Source organism: Callorhinchus milii, unplaced genomic scaffold, assembly GCF_018977255.1.
Source record: "Callorhinchus milii isolate IMCB2004 unplaced genomic scaffold, IMCB_Cmil_1.0 Scaffold3, whole genome shotgun sequence".
Taxonomy (NCBI): domain Eukaryota; kingdom Metazoa; phylum Chordata; class Chondrichthyes; order Chimaeriformes; family Callorhinchidae; genus Callorhinchus; species Callorhinchus milii.
The window spans coordinates 80,231,949-80,252,648 of NW_024704744.1; the positions used below are offsets into that span (position 1 = coordinate 80,231,949).

At 53.1% G+C, this 20,700-nt stretch overlaps 1 protein-coding gene across 1 annotated transcript; it reads left to right on the plus strand.

The window, feature by feature from the left end:
* Nucleotides 1-1,996: 1,996 nt before the first annotated feature.
* On the plus strand, nt 1,997-20,654 carry LOC103177931 (calpain-2 catalytic subunit). The gene is made up of 21 exons (XM_007892326.2): nt 1,997-2,309; nt 3,330-3,399; nt 4,631-4,749; nt 10,463-10,596; nt 12,195-12,363; nt 12,692-12,775; nt 13,707-13,792; nt 13,914-13,988; nt 15,330-15,490; nt 15,697-15,863; nt 16,155-16,166; nt 17,080-17,291; nt 17,591-17,633; nt 17,789-17,854; nt 18,241-18,298; nt 18,729-18,793; nt 18,922-18,990; nt 19,276-19,354; nt 19,621-19,740; nt 20,070-20,128; nt 20,270-20,654. Exons 1-21 carry the CDS (start codon nt 2,073-2,075, stop codon nt 20,291-20,293), a joined length of 2,109 nt encoding a protein of 702 aa, XP_007890517.1. The 5' UTR covers nt 1,997-2,072; the 3' UTR covers nt 20,294-20,654.
* The last annotated feature ends 46 nt before the right edge of the window (nt 20,655-20,700 follow it).

A 20,700-nucleotide genomic window follows, 5' to 3' on the forward strand; every position in this document is an offset into this window, starting at 1 on the left:
CATCGCCCGACTCCGCCACTACCTCACCCCTCAGGCCACTGGAACTCTTGTTCGTGCCTTCATCACCTCCAGGATTGACTATGCAAACGCTCTGCTTGTCGTCCTTCCCAACTCCTCCCTCCACAGGCTTCAGATAATCCAGAACTCTGCAGCCCGTGTCCTCTCCCGCACCAAACTCTGTGACCCCATCTCCCCCATTCTCACGCAACTCCACTGGATCCCTACCCTTCAGAGGATCCAGTTCAAGATCCTGGTCCACACCTACAAAGCCCTCCATGGCCTCGCCCCACCCTACCTCTGCGAACTCCTAACCCCCTACCAACCCGCCCATTCCCTCCACTCATCCGGCCCTGGTCTGCTCCACGTCACCCGACCCACCCGCCCCACCATTGGCAGGAGAGACTTCAGCCACTCTGCCCCCAACCTCTGAAATTCCATCCCCCAATCACTCCGCCTCACCCCCTCCTTAGTCTCCTTCATGTCCCGCCTCAAGACCCTCCTCTTCGATGATACCATCGGCCACCCCCTCACCCTCAAACCCCAGCTCAGGTCTGAAATGCTGTACTCTGTCCAGCGCCTTGGGACGTCCTCCCGACCTGAAAGGTGCTATACAAATGTAATCTTGTTGTTGTGGGCTGTGCTGGAAGGAGATGAGCTGTGCTGGGAGGAGGTGAGTCTGTGCTGGGAGGAGCTGGTTTGTGCTGGGAGGAGCTGTGCTCGGTTGGGAAAGGCTGTGCTGGACTGGGAGGAGCTGGATGTATTCGGAGGAGCTTGGCTGTGCTGGGAGGATCTATGCTGTTCTGGCGTGGGCTGGAGCTGTACTCGGAGGAGCTGGGCAGGGACTGTACTTGGAGGAGCTGGGCTATGCTGGGAAGAACTGGACTGTGCTTGGAGGAGCTTGGATGGACTGTTCTGGGAGGAGCTGGCCTGTGCTGGGAGGAGCTGTGGTGGGCTGTGCTGAGTGGAGCTGGCCTGTGCTGGGAGGAGCTGTGGTGGGCTGTGCTGGCAGGAGCTGGACTGTGCTGGGAGGAGCTGTGCTGAGTGGGGCTGTGCTGGGAGGAGCTGTGCTGAGTGGGGCTGTGCTGGGAGGAGCTGGAGCTGTGCTGGGAGGAGCTGTGTTGTGAGGGGGTGGGCAATGCTGAGTGGAGCTGTGTTGTGAGGGGGTGGGCTGTGCTGGAAGGAGCTGGGACTGTCCTGGAAGGAGCTGTGTTGTGAGGGGTTGGGCTGTGTGAGAGGAGCTGGGGCTGTGCTGGGAGGAGCTGTGTTGTGAGGGGATGGGCTGTGCTGGGAGGAGCTGGGGCTGTGCTGAGTGAAGTTGTGCTGAGTGGGGCTGTGCTGGGTGGAGCTGTGCTGGGAGGAGCTGGACTGTGCTGGGAGGAACTGTGCTGGGAGGGGTTGGGCTGTGCTGAGTGGAGCTGGGCTGGGAGGGAGAGGGCTGTGCTGTGAGGGCTTTGCTGGGAGGGGGAGGGGCTGTGCTGGGGAGGGGGAGTGGCTGAGCTGGGAGGGGGAGGGGCTGTGCTGGGGAGGGGGAGGGGCCGTGCTGGAGGGGGAGGGGCCGTGCTGGGGAGGGGGAGGGGCTGTGCTGGGAGGGGGAGGGGCTGTGCTGGGAGGGGGAGGGCTGTGCTGGGAGGGGGAGGGGCTGTGCTGGGGAGGGGCTGTGCTGGGAGGGGGAGGGGCTGTGCTGGGAGGGGAGGGGCTGTGCTGGGAGGTGCTGGGAGGGGAGGGGCTGTGCTGGGGAAGGGGAGGGGCTGTGCTGGGAGGGGAGGGGCTGTGCTAGGAGGGGGAGGGGCTGTGCTGGGAGGGGGAGGGCTGTGCTGGGAGGGGGAGGGGCTGTGCTGGGAGGGGAGGGCTGTGCTGGGGAGGGGGAGGGGCTGTGCTGGGGAGGGGGAGGGCTGTGCTGGGAGGGGGAGGGGCTGTGCTGGGGAGGGGGGGCTGTGCTGGGGAGGGGAGGGGCTGTGCTGGGAGGGGGAGGGGCTGTGCTGGGAGGGGGAGGGGCTGTGCTGGGAGGGGGAGGGGCTGTGCTGGGGTTCAGTGGAGCTGGAGTTGGTGAGTTGCAGTCGGTGTGAGGTGGGATGAGCGGAATGGCACTGGCGATCCAGCGCTCTCGGCAGCGGGACGCGGGGTTGGGCTCTCGGGGCAATGCGCGGCGGTTCCTGGGGCAGAGCTACGAGGAGCTGCGGGACCGCTGTCTGCAGACGGGGGTCCTCTTCCAGGACCACAGCTTCCCCGCCGCCCCGGACAGTCTGGGCTACCAGGAGCTGGGCGGCCACTCACACAAAACCCGGGGGGTGGAGTGGCAGCGCCCGCCGGTGAGACACTTCTTTTTTTTGCATTGAGATGACTCCGACTCCACAGCTCAGCGTCTCCCCACCACCACTCCACCCCACCACCACTCCCCCACTCCCCCACCCCACTCCCCCACTCCCCCACCACCACCCACTCCCCACTCCCCCACCACCACTTCCCCACTCCCCCCACCACCACTCCCCCATCCCCCACTCCCCACCACCACTCCCCCACTCCCCACCACCACTCCCCCACTCCCCCACCACCACTCCCCACTCCCACCACCACCCATCCCCCACTCCCCACCCCACCACTCCCCCACTCCCCCACCACCACTCCCCCACTCCCCCACCACCACACACTCCCCCCACTCCCCACCACCACTCCCCACTCCCACCTCCCCACCACCACTCCCCACCCCCACTCCACCACCACCACTACTCCCCCACTCCCCCACCACCACTCCCCCACTCCCCCACCACCACTCCTCAGCCCCCAGTCCCCCACCACCACTCCCCCACCACCACCACTCCTCACCCCCAGTCCCCCACCACCACTCCCCACCACCACTCCTCAGCCCCCACTCCCCCACCACCACTCCCCACCACACTCTCAGCCCCCACTCCCACCACCACTCCTCAGCCCCACTCCCCCACCACCACTCCCCCACCACCACCACTCCTCAGCCCCCACTCCCCCACCACCACTCCCCACTCCCCCACCACCACTCCTCAGCCCCCACTCCTGCCCGGAATATCTCTCTCTCTCTCTCCCCCACACACCCAGGGCTGGGCAGCTGCTGTCTGTGGTCTCTGACCCTCACGCTCTGTGGTCTCTGACCCTCACGCTCTGTGGTCTCTGACCCTCACTCTCTGTGGTCTCTGACCCTCACTCTCTGTGGTCTCTGACCCTCACTCTCTGTGGTCTCTGACCCTCACTCTCTGTGGTCTCTGACCCTCACTCTCTGTGGTCTCTGACCCTCACTCTCTGCGCCTCTGACCCTCACTCTCTGTGCCTTTGACCCTCACTCTCTGTGTTTGCAGGATCTGTGCTCAAGACCCCGGTTTATTATTGAAGGAGCCACCAAGACTGACATTTGCCAGGGCTCCTTGGGTGAGTGACAGCCCAGTCTGGGGTCTGAGAGAGGCACCAGCTGTGTGTGTGAGTGAGAGAGAGTGTATGAGTGAGAGAGAGTATGAGTGAGAGAGAGTGTATGAGTGAGAGAGAGTGTATGAGTGAGAGAGAGTATGAGTGAGAGAGAGTATGAGTGAGAGAGAGTGTATGAGTGAGTGTGAGAGAGTGAGTTTTTTTATGTGTGTATGTCAGTGTGTGTGTGTTTGAGAGACAGTGAGTGTGTATGAAAGAGTGAGTGTGTGAGAGATTCAGAAAGAGTAAGTGAGGGACAGAGTGTGTGAGAGAGGGCGGGTGAGAGTGAAAAATAGTGTGAGAGACAGACAGAGTGTAAGAGAGTCAGATACAGTGAGGGACAGAGAGTAAGTTTGAGAAAGACTGTGAGGGAGAGAAAGTGTGGTTGGCAAACAGTAGAGCTTGCCTGGCAAGGACAGGTAGTGATGGGGGTGTAGAGTTTAGAGTAGGTGAGTACGTGGGTAGTGGAGTGTGCGAGAAAGAGTGTGTGAGTGAGTCACTGTTAAGACTATAAGACGTAGCAGCAGGAGTAGGCCATTTGGCCCCTCGAGCTTGCCCCCGCCATTTAATAAGATCATGGCTGATCTTCTAACCTAATTCCATTTACCCGCCCTATCCCCATATCCTTTAGATATATATCAACCTCAGTCTTGAATAAAGCTCTCTGAAACGCCACTCTGCGTGAAGGGTGCAGTTATTGTTATTGTGTGTGGCCACTATCGGTAGAGGAGACACTAAACTGGTTAGGTGAGTGTGTTCGCCCTACTGTCAGTCTGCTCCTGTGAAAGACTGCGAGCACACACACACACATTTTCAGCTTGTTTCACTCTGTGACTGCGTGGTAACAGCACAAACCTGTGGAGATCTGTGGAGTGAAAGTTGAGCGACTCCTCCCTCGCTCTCTCCTTTTCAGTGCTTCGCTGTGAGAGCTTTACAAGGCGGACAAGTTGGGGCTGACTCACTGTTAATTTGTTGGCTTTACTTTGCTCACTGAGGACACCGCCCTAGCTGCAGGCTGTTCTTTCTACTCACAGCCTGCTCTGGCTGAGACCAGAACAACATTTAAATTGGATAAGTATATCAGAGAGAGGGAATGAAAAGGGCACATGGAAAGGGATTACAGTGGAGAGCAAGCACCAGGACGCAATGGGCTGAATGGTGTAAAGGTACTGTGGTGTGACTGTGTGTTTTGGTGTAGGGGATTGCTGGCTCCTGGCTGCCATCGCGTCCCTGACTTTGAACAAGGAAGTGTTGGACAGAGTGGTTCCCGATGGACAGAGCTTTGATTCGGGCTACGCTGGAATCTTCCATTTCCAGGTAATGGCAGAACTCTGAACCGCAATTAAGTATTTTTTTTTGATCAGCCAGGTGTCTGACACACACGGAAACCCATCACCATGATCACCCGGTGTTTGAACACGCAGAAACCCATCACCCTGCTTAAGAATATCCAAACCAGACAGATTTCCACATATTTATGCCACTTACATATCGAAATGGATGCACACTCTCTCCCTGAAGGGACGCAACCTGCTTCCCTGATCCCGGAGAATGTTAGGCTCAGGTTGGCAAGAGCCAAGGCTTGGGGACCCCAGAGTCTGCTGGAGTCCCCAAAGCTAAAATTGCATAGTGTGCTATTGAGAGCACTGTCTGACAAGTTTCCCACTGCTTGTCCAGCTAGGACCACCCTACCTATTAGTGGGAAGAATCCTTTTCTTCAGTGACCAGTTTGCCCCTTCCAAAGTCCTGCCATAAGCCAGGCTAGTCTTGTCATCAGTAGTGCCTTGGAGTGCTGCAGACCCATCTGGCCCAGGAACTGGTTTGGAGATTGTCACAGAGATTTGATTCTAATGTTCTATTGCCAAGCACCACCTTGGAGCCAGTTCAACTTCAAGGACTCCCCGCACCAACCAAAGGATAGTCACTTGTTGACTAGTTGCTTATAGCTGATTTCCCTCTGCAGTGCAGCCACTGTGACCTTGATGGTAGCCAGCTGAGATCAGCAAATTGGCACAGAGTGTACCTCGTTCCCTCATTGTCTGCCTGGCTCGGTTGGTTTCACACTCGCCTTTAAATAATAATCCTAGCATTTGATATAGTGCTTCTCTTGTCACTGAGAGTCCCAAATTGGTTGTGTGTTTTGTGAGCGAAAATGTGGCAGCCAATTGCAAATAGCAGTGTCCCACAAACAACTGTGGATTGAGTGACCAATTTTTTGGGGGATGAATGGATTATTACCCCAAGAAATTGATCCGCCTATCAACTAACAACCGGGTTCCTACATATTGCATGATAAAAAGGCATGTAGAATAAAAAATCTTGCCTGAAGTTTCACTACGCCCAGGAAACAAACCAAATTCCTCTTGCTTGCAAGGCAAGCTCACTAACCACTATGCTCCGTTGAGGGTTGTGGATGCCACATCCGGTCTTGAGCTCACAGCCAGGCTGACATTGAGTAGGTTGCGAGGTGGGGATGGGTGAGGTGAATGCTGCATTGTCAGAGGTGTCAACCTTCAGATGGGACTTTAAACTCTGCATCATACTGTTCAGAGGAACGTTAAAAGATTTCGCAATCCTAATGGAAAAGAAAATACATTTTTCTACGGAAAAAGCTGTGGAATGGTCAAGGTGGTTTCTGCTGTTCTAGTGTGTGTCAACAGTGCACATCAACAGATTCGACCGCTCCCCAAACATGCTCTCTGGGCTTACTCACACAGTGTTCCAAGCTAACGCAGCCTCTTGTCAGTAAAAGCAAACTAGAGTGGTTTTACAAGTGTCAGGCGATGTAAAGAATAACTAGCACAGATTGTACTCTGAGTCCCCGATAAGTGTTGCAACTTAGTGTGCAGTACTAGTGCATGTGGAGCAGAGTTGTTGAGGAAATGGCCCAAGTTGAGATGAGATTGTCGTCCCCACTCAGAGAGTGCCTGCGGTGTCAGCCCTGCCAGTAAGTCTGTTGGCTGTGATCCAAGTCTTTGATGATGTGCCAGAGTTTGCAAGACTCGAATGTGGCATTCATTGTACTCTGGAATGCCCACTACACACCAGCCCCAGCCTACTTTGCGCTCTGCTGTGCCAGTCATTAGTTTTTACGATGTTTTGCAGTGAACAAGTTCCTGTTTTGAGGAGTTATTCAAAGATTGTGGTCTCAGTGATATGAATCAAACAACCTGGCTTCAGGGTAGTAATTCTTAATGCACGACAACCATACGAACAGGAGTAGGCCATTCAGCTCCTCGAGCCTGTTTCAATATTCTATTAGATCAACAACAACAAAATTACATTTGTATAGCGCCCTTCATGTCGAGTTCCAGAGTGTGGGGACGGAATGGCAGAAGGTCCGCCCGCCAATGGTGGGGTGAGCGAGACGGGGGATGTGAAGCAGGCTGGAACCCGCTGAACGGAGGCAGTGGGCAGGATGGTAGGGGGTTAGGAGGTCACAGAGGTAGGGGGGAACAAGACCATGGAGGGCTTTAAAGGTGAGGACCAGGATCTTGAACTGTATCATCTGTGTGATGGGGATCCAGTGGAGTCGGGCGAGGATGGAGGTGATAGTGTCATGGAGCCTGGTGCGGGAGGATACTGGCTGCAGAGTTCCAGATGATCCATAGCCTATGGAGGGAGAAGTTGGGGAGGCTGACAAGCAAGGAGTTTGCATAGTCAAGCCTCGATGTAATGAAAGCATGCATGAGGGTTTTAGCGGCCTGCAGTGTGAGACAGTGGCGGAGCCAGGCGATGTTGCGGAGGTGGGGTAAGGCAGAGCGGGCCATGGCACAGGTGTAGGGTAGAAAGGACAGTTGAGGGTCAAACAAAATGCCAAGGTTCTGGACTGGCTTAGTGAGGTGGAGTGTGCAACCATGGATGGTGATGCTGTCAGCGACTGAGCTGTGGAGGCGCTGACGGGATCCAATCAGGAGAACCTCGGTCTTGTTGATGTTCAACTGAAGAAAGTTAGCTGTCATCCAGGACTTGATGTCTGACAGACATTCTGTTAGCACAGCAGTGGTCCTGGAGTCAAGAGTGGAGGCAGAGAGATACAGTTGGGTGTCATCTGCATACATGTGGAAGTTGACCCCATGTCTGCGGATGATGTCATCAAGAGGGAGCATATAGATACTGAAGAGGAGGGCACCAAGGATAGAGTCCTGAGGAATGCCGCATGAGACAGGGTGGGGGCTAGAGGAGAACAACAAGATTACATTTGTATAGTGCCTTTCACGTCAGGAGGACGTCCCAAGGCGCTGGACAGAGTACAGCATTTCAGACCTAAGCTGGGGTTGGGTGGGGGGGTAGGAGGGTGGCCAATGGCATGGTCGAAGAGGAGGATCTTGAACCGGGACTTGAAGGAGGCTAAGGAGGGGGTGAGGCGGAGTGATTGCGGGATGGAACTCCAGAGGTTGGGGGCAAAGTGGCTGAAGGCTCTCCCGCCAATGGTGGGGCGGGTGGGTTGGGGGACGTGGAGCAGGCCAGAGCCGGCTGAGCGGAGGGAATGGGCGGGTTGGTAGGGGGTTAGGAGGTCGCAGAGATAGGGTGGGAAACCATTTGTGGAGATGAAGTGGAGGCAGTGTGAGAGGTACGATCTGAACCAGTCAAGTACAGAGCTGTGAAAGTTGAGGTGAGAGAAGAGTCAGTGGATAAGGATAGAGTGGTCAACGATGTCTAAGGTAGCAGAGAGGTCAAGGAGTATGGGGAGGCAGAGGGAGCCCTGGTCACAGATGGACAGCATGTCATTTGTCACTTTGACCAGGGCTGTTTCTGTGCTGTGGACGGTACGGAAACCCAATTGGTGGGGTTTCAGAAGGGAGTGGCCAGAGAGGAAGGAGCAAAGCTGGGAAGCAACGTCTTGTTAATGGAGTTTGGAGATGGGGCGGTAGTTTGAGAGTAGGGAGGGTTTTTTAAGGACAGGAGTGATGATGCCTTTTTTAGTGGTGCGGGAATAGTACCAGTGGACAGGGAGAGATTTATGATGTCTGCGAGTAGAGGGGCAAGGAGGTGGAGCTGGGAGGTAAGGAGTGGGGTAGGGATGGGGTCGAGGGAGCAGGTAGTTGGTTTCATGCCGGTTATAATGGTAGTGAGAGACAGGTTCGAAGGTGTGGAGGGAGGGAGGGATGGGAGAGGGAGATGGGGAGGGTGTAGTAGATGGAAGGGCAGAGGCAGCTGAGTGGATCCCCTCAATTTTGGATTGGAGGAAGTTCAGCATCGCCTTGCAGGTGGCATTGGAGTTGAGGATGGGCGAGGTGTGAGAGGGTGGGCAGAGGAACCGGTTGGTGATGGAGAAGAGGAATCTAGGGTTGTCTTTGGCCTCCAAGACTGTGTTGGAGTAGAATGACGATTTAGCAGAGGCGAGGGCGGAGTGGTTGGATTTGGTAAGATCCAGCCAGATATGCCAATGGACCGTTAAGTTGGATTTCAGCCAGGTGAGTTCAGCGGCATGCAACTGTGCCTTAAGGGAGCGGAGGTGGCTGTGTACCATGGTGACTTACGTGAATAGGAGACGGTTCGTGAAGAGAGGGGAGCAAGGGAATCGAGAGTGGAGGAAATGGATCTGTGGAGAAGAGTGACTGAGGAGGATAGGCCATTGCGGAAGGAAGCCCAGAGGGGAAGGAGTTCAGATGACTCCAAGGCAGCCGAGAGGGAGGGGAGGGAGATTTGTTTTCCAGCTGATCATGGCTGATCTGTACCTCAACTCCAATTATCGACCATTGCTCCATAATTCTTGAAACCCTTACCTAACAAAAATGTATCCACCTCCGTCTTGAAAATTTGAATGGATCCAGCATCTACAGCCTTTTGGAGGAGAGGGTTCCAGATTTCCACTACCATTTACGTATATATTTTAAAAAAAAGCTTCCTGATTTCACTCCTAAATGGCGTAGCTCTAATGTTAAGATTGTGCCTCCTTGTTCTGGATTCCCCCACCCGAGGAAATAATTTTTCTGTAGCTACCTTATCAAATCCCTTCATCATTTTAAACGCCTCAATCAGATCACCTCTCAAACTTCTAAACTCAAGGAAATATAAGCCAAGTTTATACAACCTGTCCTCATAATTTAACTCTTTAAGCTCTGGTACCATTCTGGTGAACGACAAACCCATTCCCAGGTTTGAATGAAAAAAACCTCACTGAGCCTCGCAGCACCCACATTAGCAAATATTTCTTGAATTGAATATTATAATAATAATAGTAATAATAATCCTTGCATTTGATATAGCGCTTTATAATGTCATTAAGACGTCTCAAAGCACTTCACAGAATATATTGTAAAGTGAAATTGACTGTATATTTTGTGAGCGAAAATGCGACCACTAATTGCGCACAGCAGTGTCCCACAAACCGTCGTGGATTGAGCGACCAAATTGATAATTATTTATTTTTTAAGGGATTATTACCCCCAGAAAGCGACCCACCAATCAACTAACAACCAGGTTCTTACTTGCTGTCAGGGGCAGAGAATCAACCCACACAGATCTTGTCTGAAGCACTGATTGTCCAGCTCCTTGGGACATCCTCCCGACATGAAAGGCGCTATACAAATGTAATTTGGTGGTTGTTGTTAACCCTGCTAGTCAAAGCCCTAATAGGTAAGGTGGTCCTAGCTGGACAAGCAGAGGGTGAGCTTGCCAGACAGTGATATCAATGGCAAGGGTACTGCAGTACCCCAACGCACACTCTGGAGTCCCCAAGCATTGGCTCTCGCCTACGTGTGCCTAACACTTTACGGAATTAAGTAAACAGGATGCATCCCTCCGTTCCAACAATCTATCTCTGGAATTTCCATGTGTAGGTGGGATGCATGAAATTCTCAGTTTGGTTTGGATACTCTTAAGCACGGTGATGGGTTCCTGCATGTGTCAGACACCTGGCTGACCTCCCCCCAAAAATCGCTTCTCAGGTTCATTCTGGTCTCTCCTGGTCCTGGGAATAGGTGGTGCAACGTGACTGATGGTGTGATGGACGATAAGTTGATGGGTCGGATGATGGTGTCTCTGATTGACTAACTGACTGATTGTCTCCTCTGGTCTCTCCTAGTTCTGGCAGTATGGGGAGTGGGTGGATGTGGTGATCGATGACCAGCTGCCCACCAAGGATGGAGAGCTAATGTTTGTCCACTCGGACGAGCAGAATGAGTTCTGGAGCGCGCTGCTGGAGAAAGCTTACGCCAAGTAGGTCACTTCATCACTGATGTCTCTTGCTCAATATCAGCAGCACCTTCATAAAAATAATAATGATCGTTGCATTTGTTACAATGCCCTTCATGTCGGGAACAAGTCCCAAAGCGCTTCACAGGATTTACTGTGGGGAGGAGTGACTGCAGAAACTCCCTTCTCTTTTGGAATAGTGTCATGGAATCTTTAACGTACTCCTGAGCAGGCAGTCGGGGCCTCAGTTTAACGTCATCTCATTGAAGGACGATGCAACACCCCCCCAGCACACCATTGGAGTGTCATCTTAGGTTATGTGAGTTCAAGCCCTGACGTGAGCCTTGGACCTACAACCTTCTGACTCAGAGAAGAGTGCTATCACAGCGCAAGGCTGAGACTTCATCAGCACTCGCCATCCTTTACACAGAACCCCCTGCCCCAATTTACATTTATATAGAGTCTTGCATGTCAGGAGGATGTCTCAAAGCACTTTACGCTGCTCACTGGTTACTTCACACTCGAGCTGGGACTTGGGAGCCAGGGGTGTGTGGGAAGGGAAAAGATGACTGACGGGTACAATCAAAGAGGTAGATCTTGAATGAGGGGAGGGAGGGAGTCAGAAAGACTAAGGGTGGAGTTTCAGAGAGTGGAGCTGAACGCCATCTGAGTGAAAGGTGTAACCAGTCAGTAGAGTTGGAGGGCGTTGAAGAAGTAGGATCGAGCGAGATTGGAGGCATTTAAAGGTGAGAACAAGGATCTGCTTTATCTCGATCCGCTGGGGGAATGGGGAGTCAGAGAAGCCTAGCAAGGGTGGGGTAATAGGCTTGTGAAGGCTGGTGTGGGAGAGGACATGGGCGAGCAGGGTATTAGCGTAGTGAAGCCTGTTCATGATGTGAGGTTTCGGTGGCTTGAGGGAAATCAGTAATTACTAATTACACTTGTAACCATTTCTCGATGCTTCCACCCAGTATTGTTGTGGAATCCCGTAACGTAGTAATTTGCACCCTCACCACAAGTGAGAGGACTCAGATTTCATTCCCGGGCAAGGTGAAACCTTAGGCAAGTTTCCTTGATCCAAATGCCTTTGTTCACCTAACATATAATAATCCCTCAAAAACAGTTTGGTCAGTGAATCCATGACTATTTGTGGAACGTTGCTGGGTGCAATTGGCTGCCATATTTCACGCACAAAATTCACTTTTCAATATATTCTGTGAAATACTTTGAGACATCTCAACTATGTGATGAGGCGCTATATCAAATGCAAACACCAGCTTAGCCCCCAGTGTGTCTTTATAGACTTCTCTATCAGGATTCACATTTCCTGCTTGTTCCCACATATACTATATTCCAAAACGCTATCAACAATGATATACCAATCAGTGAATTCACGATCGATCGCTGCAATGACAATCTCAAAGACAGATGCTGCAATTGCAATCCCAGTCAATTGCTGAAATCCCTTTCACTGAAATAACGTGACCGTGCTGCTTTTTACAAAGAATGTACAGCACGGAAAAGGACCGCTCGGCCCAACCAGTTTGTGCCAGGACTGCTTGTGCTTTGCGTGTAGCATGCTGCGTTGTGTGTAGCGTGACCTGTGTATTTTTGTTACACAGGCTGAATGGATCGTATGAGGCTCTATCGGGTGGATCGACGACCGAGGGGTTTGAGGACTTCACGGGGGGCGTGTCAGAGTGGTACGAGCTGAACAAGGCCCCTGCGGACCTTTTTCACATCATCGAGAAGGCGCTGAAGAGGGGCTCACTGCTCGGCTGCTCCATCAATGTGAGTAGCAACCTCAGAGCACAGAGACCCTGGGGGTGGCACGGCGACCCTGGGGGCACACAGCGACCGGTGGGGGGTGGGAAGGTCACACAACCATCCAGTGCCTTGGACACCTTCTGAGTGCACAACTAAGCCCAGCCCCTAGTTCTGGCACGCAAACCTTCACTCGCAGACATTACTATACACCCTGCACATGGTGGCACACGTTACCGTACTCTGCACATGGTGACACACACACGTTACTGCTGTGTACTCGGCACATGGTCTCACACACACACACACACACACACACACACACACAACCATGGTCATGTTGCTCTGCTCTCAGATCACGAGTGCATCAGAGACCGAGGCGATCACCCCCGAGAAGCTGGTGAAAGGTCACGCCTATTCCATCACTGGAGCACAGGAGGTGGGTACTCGCTTGCTGATACACTGCCCCACACGGCGGGGGGGGGCAAACGGAGGGTAATACGTTGGGGGGAGGAGCTTTGGAAGCTGGGTCAGCCAACAGAGTGAGTGAGAGGCATGCAGAGATCTGCAGAGGATCAGTACAGATGAGGTGTGATCAGAGAGCACAAGGAGGGAGAGAGAATGAGGGGGAAGAGTGAGGGAAAAGAGAGAGTGGCGAGGAGAGAAGGGGAGAGCGCCAGCGAGATGGAGGAGGGCGCCAGCCAGGCAAGGGGGGAGGGCGCCAGCCAGGCGGGGGGGGAGGGCGCCAGCCAGGAGGGGGGGGAGGGCGCCAGCCAGGAGGGGGGGGAGGGCGCCAGCCAGGCGGGGGGGGGAGGGCGCCAGCCAGGCGGGGGGGGGAGGGCGCCAGCCAGGCGGGGGGGGGAGGGCGCCAGCCAGGCGGGGGGGGAGGGCGCCAGCCAGGCGGGGGGGGGAGGGCGCCAGCCAGGCGGGGGGGGAGGGCGCCAGCCAGGCGGGGGGGGAGGGCGCCAGCCAGGCGGGGGGGGAGGGCGCCAGCCAGGCGGGGGGGAGGGCGCCAGCCAGGCGGGGGGGAGGGCGCCAGCCAGGCGGGGGGGCAGGGCGCCAGCCAGGCGGGGGGGGCAGGGCGCCAGCCAGGCGGGGGGGCAGGGCGCCAGCCAGGCGGGGGGGGCAGGGCGCCAGCCAGGCGGGGGGGCAGGGCGCCAGCCAGGCGGGGGGGCAGGGCGCCAGCCAGGCGGGGGGGGCAGGGCGCCAGCCAGGCGGTGGGGGAGGGCGCCAGCCAGAGATGGTGGGGGGGGGAGGGCGCCAGCCAGAGATGGTGGGGGGGGGGAGAAGCGGAGAAGGGGGTGGAGGGGTATTAGAAGGTGGGAAGGCGGCAGAGGCAGTCCTGTGCTGATGGGATGCCCTTGTCTCAGGTTCGGTTCCGCGGGTCCCAGGTGCAGTTGATCCGGATCAGGAACCCCTGGGGGCAGGTGGAGTGGACGGGAGCCTGGAGTGACAGGTGAGTGAGTTACTACCGGAAGAGAGCGGACCGGGGTAGGTAAGGGAGGGGGCTTGAGGGGGGGTGTCTGTCTAGCAGGGGAGGGATCACAGTGCTAACGTGTAGTTTATATGTGAACCAGCTCCTCGCATTGGAACTCAGTGTCACCACAGGATGCAGCCGATCTTCGGAATCGCGCCGAGGATGGAGAATTCTGGTAAATAATAATCCTTGCATTTCATATAGAGCCTTATCACATCGTTGAGACATCTCAAAACGCTTCACGGGATATACTGTGAAGTGAATTGACTGTATATTTTGTGGGCAAAACATTGACAATGAACAATCCTAGATAACAATCCTAGATAACATTTGTTAAATAATATTCATAAATAACATTAATAAAATAATAATCCATGCATTTGAAATAGAACTTTTTACGTCTTCTAGATATCTCAAAGTGCTTCACAGAATATACTGTAAAGTGTTACATTTGTGGGTGAAACACAACAGCTACAAATAGTCGTGGATTGAAGTGACCAATTTGTTATCGTATTTTTTTCTTGAGAGTTTATTATCAGGCGTGTGGGGTAAGGAAACTTGCCCAAGGTTTTGCCCTGTCAGGAATCGAACACAGGTCTCTCGCTTGTGAGGCGAGTGCTCTAAACGCTGAGCTACAGGACTCCATTAATAAGCGAATATTGGTGGTAGTGAGAGAGGGAGAGAGTGGAAGGATGGCAAGTGCAGTTCAACAAAGCCAAGCTTGAGTGTCTTCTTTCCCTTCCTGCTTCTTGTTTCTTTCGTTCCCCTGAATTCCTGTCTCTGCTGGAGATCGCAAATCTGGGAGCTCAGTGGGGAAGTTCTAGAGGCAGAGATGAGCAAAGGGGCTTGGATATAATAATGATAATCCTTGCATTTGATATAGAGCCTTATCACGTCGTTGAGACATCTCAAAGAGCTTCAGATTATATTGTAAAGTGGATTGACTGTATTTTATGGACGAAATGCAGCAGACAATTGCGATAGCAATATCCCACAAACAGTCATGGATTGAGTGACCAAATTCTTATGTTTACTAGGTTCCTACTTACTGCTAGGTAAACAGAGATGTGTGGAATAAGGAAACTTGCCTAAGGTTTCGCCCTGCCTGGGAATCGAACCCGGGTCCTCTCGCTTGCGAGGCGAGCGCGCTAACCACTACGCTACACGACTAGTCCCAAGGCCCGTGGATGTGTGAGTGAAACATCTCAATGAAAGCGTGTACCCAGGTGCAGAGAGCAAATGGAAAGCTGGGATTCATTGTGAGAATAGAGAACCAGTGAAGTAGTGGGTGAGGTCATACAGTAATCTGGTGAGGCCACACGTACACTGCCTACATGTGTATTTTGGCTCTGTAGAGAGTGCCGCATGTGTTCACGAGGATATCAGGGTATTAGGGAGGGAAAGGTTCATTATTGTGAAAGGCTGATCTTCCGTTCTTACCCTCCCTGGACCACTCTCCTGCCCGGCAGTGCTGGACAATACATAACTCATGTTTTATTGGCTGATTGTCTCTCAGGATGTCGTTCTCGGACTTTAAGAGGCACTATTCTCGGGTTGAGATCTGTAACCTGACGCCTGACACCCTCACCTCCGACAAGATCCTCAAATGGAACTGTGCCTTGTTCAGTGAGAGCTGGAGACGTGGCTCCACAGCTGGAGGCTGCCGGAACTTCCCAGGTACAGGACAACCACTGCCTGTCCAGGCTCCCCCCTTCCCCCCCGAGACCATGGTCTCGCCCCCTCGTCCTCCCTCCCGAGACCACAGCTGCCCCTCCACCGAGACGCACCCCCCCCCCACCTGCCCGAGACAGCAGCTGTCCCCCCGCCCGAGACCGCGGTGAGCACCCTCATATAATCAATCGTTCTCTCTGCCCCTCCAACAGCCACCTTCTGGATGAACCCCCAGTTTAAGATGGTGCTGGAGGAAATCGACGATGATGGACGAGGGGAGGACGGCTGCAGCGTCCTGGTGGCTCTGATCCAGAAAAACCGAAGGAACCTGAGGAAGATGGGCGAGGACATGCACACTGTGGGCTTCGCCATCTATGAGGCACGTCACTGTCCAGCCAGGGTTCAGAGCATGACGCAGACCAGTAGTAATAGTAGTTACGCTGCAGTTGAGTGTGGTGTGGTTAGGTTCTACTTAAGTTGTAGTTGAATAATGGTGTGGTTGAGTTACAGTGTAGTTAGTTTCCAGTTGAGTTACAGTGTAGTTAGGTTCCAGTTGAGTTACCTTCATTAACCTGCGGGAGATCAAAGTCATAGATGGTAATTGGGGTATGGTGTAGTTACAGTATGGATCACTGTATGGATACACTAACTATTATTCTTTTCTCTGCAGGTCCCTGATGAGGTATGTTGGTTGCCATCTGACTCCTGTCTACGATCACTGGTCTGAGATTTAACCCTTATTTTTACTAGGTTCCTACTTACTGCTAGGTAAACAGAGATGTGTGGAATAAGGAAACTTGCCTAAGGTTTCGCCCTGCCTGTTTGACTGTTGGAGGAATGAAGGGGTTAGGTCGAGGGCCAAGCACTTCCTTACCCGATGTCACCAGTTGGGTGATATTTCACCTTTGTAGTATAGTCGTTCCTCATCCCAGGTCCCATATCCATGCCAGTCAGCCTCCTGACCTCTCTCCCTACTCCGCTACCGCTGCTTTTGTTCGGCTTGCTCTGCCCTCCTGCTTGACCCTCGTCCCTTCTACTCCATCATCGGCAGCCGCACTTTCAGACACTACCCTCCAAAACTTTGGAACTCTCCCCCAAACCCTCCACCTTGCCCCCTCCTATCCCTCTTTTAGATCATGACTGAAGACCTTCCTCTTCAACTATGGTTACTGTCACTTCCTTTCCCTCCCCTGTGTCGGCGCTGGGCTCCATCATTGCTAAACGCACCGAGATGCTGTCCTGTTTGAAAGGGCGCTATATAAATGCAAGTCATCATTGCTGTTGTTCCTGTGTATCATTTCACACTCACAGGGGTGAGACGTGAGGTGCCAATTATGCCATAGCAGAAATGGTCTGTTTGAGCGTGGATTACATCATCTGGCCGACGTTGGGCTGGTGATGTCGGCGGGGGCTGTGGGCTGGTGGTGCCAGGGGGTGCTGTGGGCTGGTGATGCCGGCGGGGGCTGTGGGCTGGTGATGCCGGCGGGGGCTGTGGGCTGGTGGTGCACCTCCTGTCTTGTTCTCAGGGCTCAGAGTGCTATGATTGTCGCCTTCTGTACTCGGTGACCATCCCATGTCCCTTCCTGTCCTGACAGTACAAAGGGGTCACAAACGTGCACCTGGAGAAAAGCTACTTCATAACACATGGATCAAAAGCACGATCCGAGACCTTCATTAACCTACGGGAGGTCTCAGCCCGGTTCTGCCTGCCCCCCGGAGAGTACCTGGTTGTCCCCTCCACTTTCGAACCCAACCAAAATGGGGACTTTGCTCTGCGCGTCTACACAGAGAAACGGGCTGACACTCAGTAAGTAAATGGGGGAGAAATTGGTGTGTTGGAAGGATTCTGGGTGCGTTGGGGCGGCGGGGGGTGTCTAGGAGATAATCACTAAGAATGTGATGGGGTTGGAGGGGCTGGGCGACATGTTTTGGGGTGTCCCAGGTGCCGGGGCTGTTCCCAGACTCTCGCATACACTCACTGTGGGACATTAAGGCTCTCACATACACTTACTGTGGGACATGAAGCTCTCGGATACACTCACTGTGGGACAGCGAGGCTCTCTCTGATTAATATCGTGTCTGAGGTCAAAAATTCTCTGTTCCCAGCACAATGGACATTGACCAGGTGTATGCAACCTTCGATGATGAGGTACTGTGTATGTCTACGTGTGCGTGTCTCTGTCTGTGCGTGTATCTCTCGCTCTGTGTGTGACTGTCTGTGTGTGTGTCTGTCTGTGTGCCTTTGTGTGTGTGTGTCTGTCTGTCTCAGAGTCTTTGTTTCTCAGACGTCTCCCCTTGTTTCAGGTTGATGTTCAGGAGTCCGATGTGAGCAGCAACTTCAGGAGTATGTTTGAAAAACTCGCTGGAGAGGTCAGCTCCCTTGAAGCGTCAACCTCCCCCCATCACTCTCAGCCTCTTGCACTCAATCTTCCACTCACCCTCATCCCCTCACACTCAACCTACCCCATTCACTCTCCTCCCAATTCGCCCTCCGTTTCGCCCATTTACCCTCGTCCTTCCCTCCATTGCCCTCCCTCATTGCCCTCACCCCCCCTCGTCTTCACTCCTCTGTGTTCATGCCCTTTGACTGTAATGTGGGGGCGCAGGTTCAGAGGATGATGATAAGCCAATAGTGGTGGTTTTGGTTGTCAGAGCCGGAGACACTGATGGGGCCAAGAACTGCTTTCCATCTCGTCCATATTTAATTTTAAGAAATTTTGTCTCATCCAACTAATGTTTGCTTCTCATCTGCTTAGGACAAGGAAATCTCGGTATTCGAGCTCCAGAAAATACTGAACAAAATCATGTCCAAACGTGAGTATCCGTGGCAAAGGCCATCCCAGACATCAGTCCACCATTCACATTCATCTTTAATCATCAATAATCTCCCATTACCATTCTTTGTCAATGGGTCACAATCCTGAAACTCTATTTAACACATCATCAGTCTGGTTCGGTCAGAGGAACTCTTGCCTTTGAGTCAGAAGATTGTGGGTTGAAACTGCATCTCAGGGACTTTGAGATCAGTCCACACTGACAGTATTAGTGCAGTGCTAGGGATGTCCTGCATTATCAGAGGTGCCATCCTTTGGACAAGACGTTAAAATTGTGTGGCACTACTTGGAAAGAAAAAGGAGTTTCTCTCTGTGTCTGGCCAACAATCTCTCCCCCCACCCCAAAAAAAAAAATTGGTCATTGACTTCATGGCTGTTGGTGGGATACTGCTAACCCCTCCTCTCCACAGGCACTGACATCAAGACGGATGGATTCGGGCTGGAGTCGTGCCGCAACATGGTGCATCTGGTGGACGTATCTTTCTGTGTGCTGGGTGGGGGGGGGGGGTGGCCTAGGCGTGTGTGGGTACGCGCGTATATGCCCAGGGCATGGCTGGGGGAGCTGTTGGCACAGATTGATTTTCTTTAAGTACTTTGAAACAGAAAGACGGGAACGGAAAGATGGGATTGGTGGAATTCCAGAAACTGTGGAACAAGGTGCAGAAGTTCCTGGTGAGATCACGTCGCTCTGAGTTCATCTCATCGCCCTGGCTTCTCACCACCGCTTGGTGTGTCTGCATGCGTGGGGAGGGAGAGAAAAGAGAGTGGGCAGAGAGAAAGAGAAGTGGTGGGGGACGGAGGGGACAGAGAGACAGAGGGCGGATAGAGAGAAATGAGGGAGAGAAAGGGAGGGAGTGGGATATGGGTGAGAATGGGGAGATATGGAGGGGAGAGAGTGCGGGAGGTTGGAGGTGGGATGCAGAGGGCAGAGAACTGATGCTGGTTTTTATATTACAGAAAATCTATAAAAATAATGACCTGGATCAGTCGGGAACAATGAACTCGAGTGAAATGAGAGTGGCTGTGGAGGAGGCTGGTGAGTCAGAGCCCAGTGATTCTCATACAGAAACACCAACACATTCACACAAATGCTAATATAATAATAATCCTTGCATTTGATACAGCGCCTTACCAGGTCTCCGAGACGTCTCAAAGCGCTTCACAGAATATACTGTAAAATTAATTGACTATATTTTGTGGGCAAAATATGCTCACGCAGCCCAAAGTGTCATCCTCACGCTCCTCTGTCATCCTCACATTCATCCCACAGATTCACACACACCCTCACTCTTTTCTCTCCAGGTTTTCACCTGAATAATAAACTCTGTCAGATCATCGTTTCTCGTTACTATGACAGTGACGACCTCACCCTGGACTTTGATAACTTTGTTTCCTGTCTTGTCCGCCTGGAGCTGGTGTTCAGTAAGTGACCCATTTCCACCTGTTGTAGACTCAGGACTCCCAATTCCACTCAGCACAGAGTGGAGATTCCAAATCCCACTCGCCATAGGATGGGGATTCTGTGGGATGGGGATTCCCAATCAGATTTGGCACAGATTTGGCATTCTCAATCCCATCCAATGCAGTGAGCAGAATTCTGTGGGGGTGGGGAAGGGAGGGGGTTGGGGCTACTTATCAAAGACGCAGTCGGTCGAAGGACTCAGCTGGTTGGTAGGGGGGGTGCCTACATAGTCAGTTGGAGGGCAGAGAGCAGCGTCAGGCTCTGACTGCTTTAACTTTTTTTTTTGTAGAGTTGTTCAATTCTCTCCCCAAGGATGAGGAAGGATTCGCTCAACTCAGCATCCTGCAGGTGAGACATCAAGCTGCCTGCACCCCAGTCTCTCTCTGTCCCTATCTCCACACGTGTTTCGCTCCCCATTCCCACGTCTACCTCGCTGTTTGTCTATCCTTTTGCCCATGTTTGTCACTAAACCTAGGCATCTCTCCACAGTGGCTCACAATGGTATTGTGCTGAATTGTCTCATGGACCAGGTCTCTTCAGTAAGATACTGGAGATAGGAACACAGCTGAGTACTGGAGCCTCTGCTTATTGCTGTCTTGTTCCCATCTCTGACCCCAATCAAGTACTGCTGGGGCTCTTTTGGTGGGGGCGATGCTCTGTGCCTTACTGATCATTGGGGTTGATCTCAGCGGGGGGTGGTGGTGGTGGTTCCTTTCATTACTGATTGATTACTGGCTCAATCTTTGTGTGTGTGGGGCGGGGGTGGCAGGGCTCCATGTCTTATTCCTCTCTTAGTTCTGTAATGTGGATTCCGTGCTGCCATTGGTGGTATTTTTACATGATGCAAATTAAACCATTTTGGTGATGAAGCTTTTCCCATTGTGTGTGTGTAACATGATTAAGGATTACTTACCGGAGAG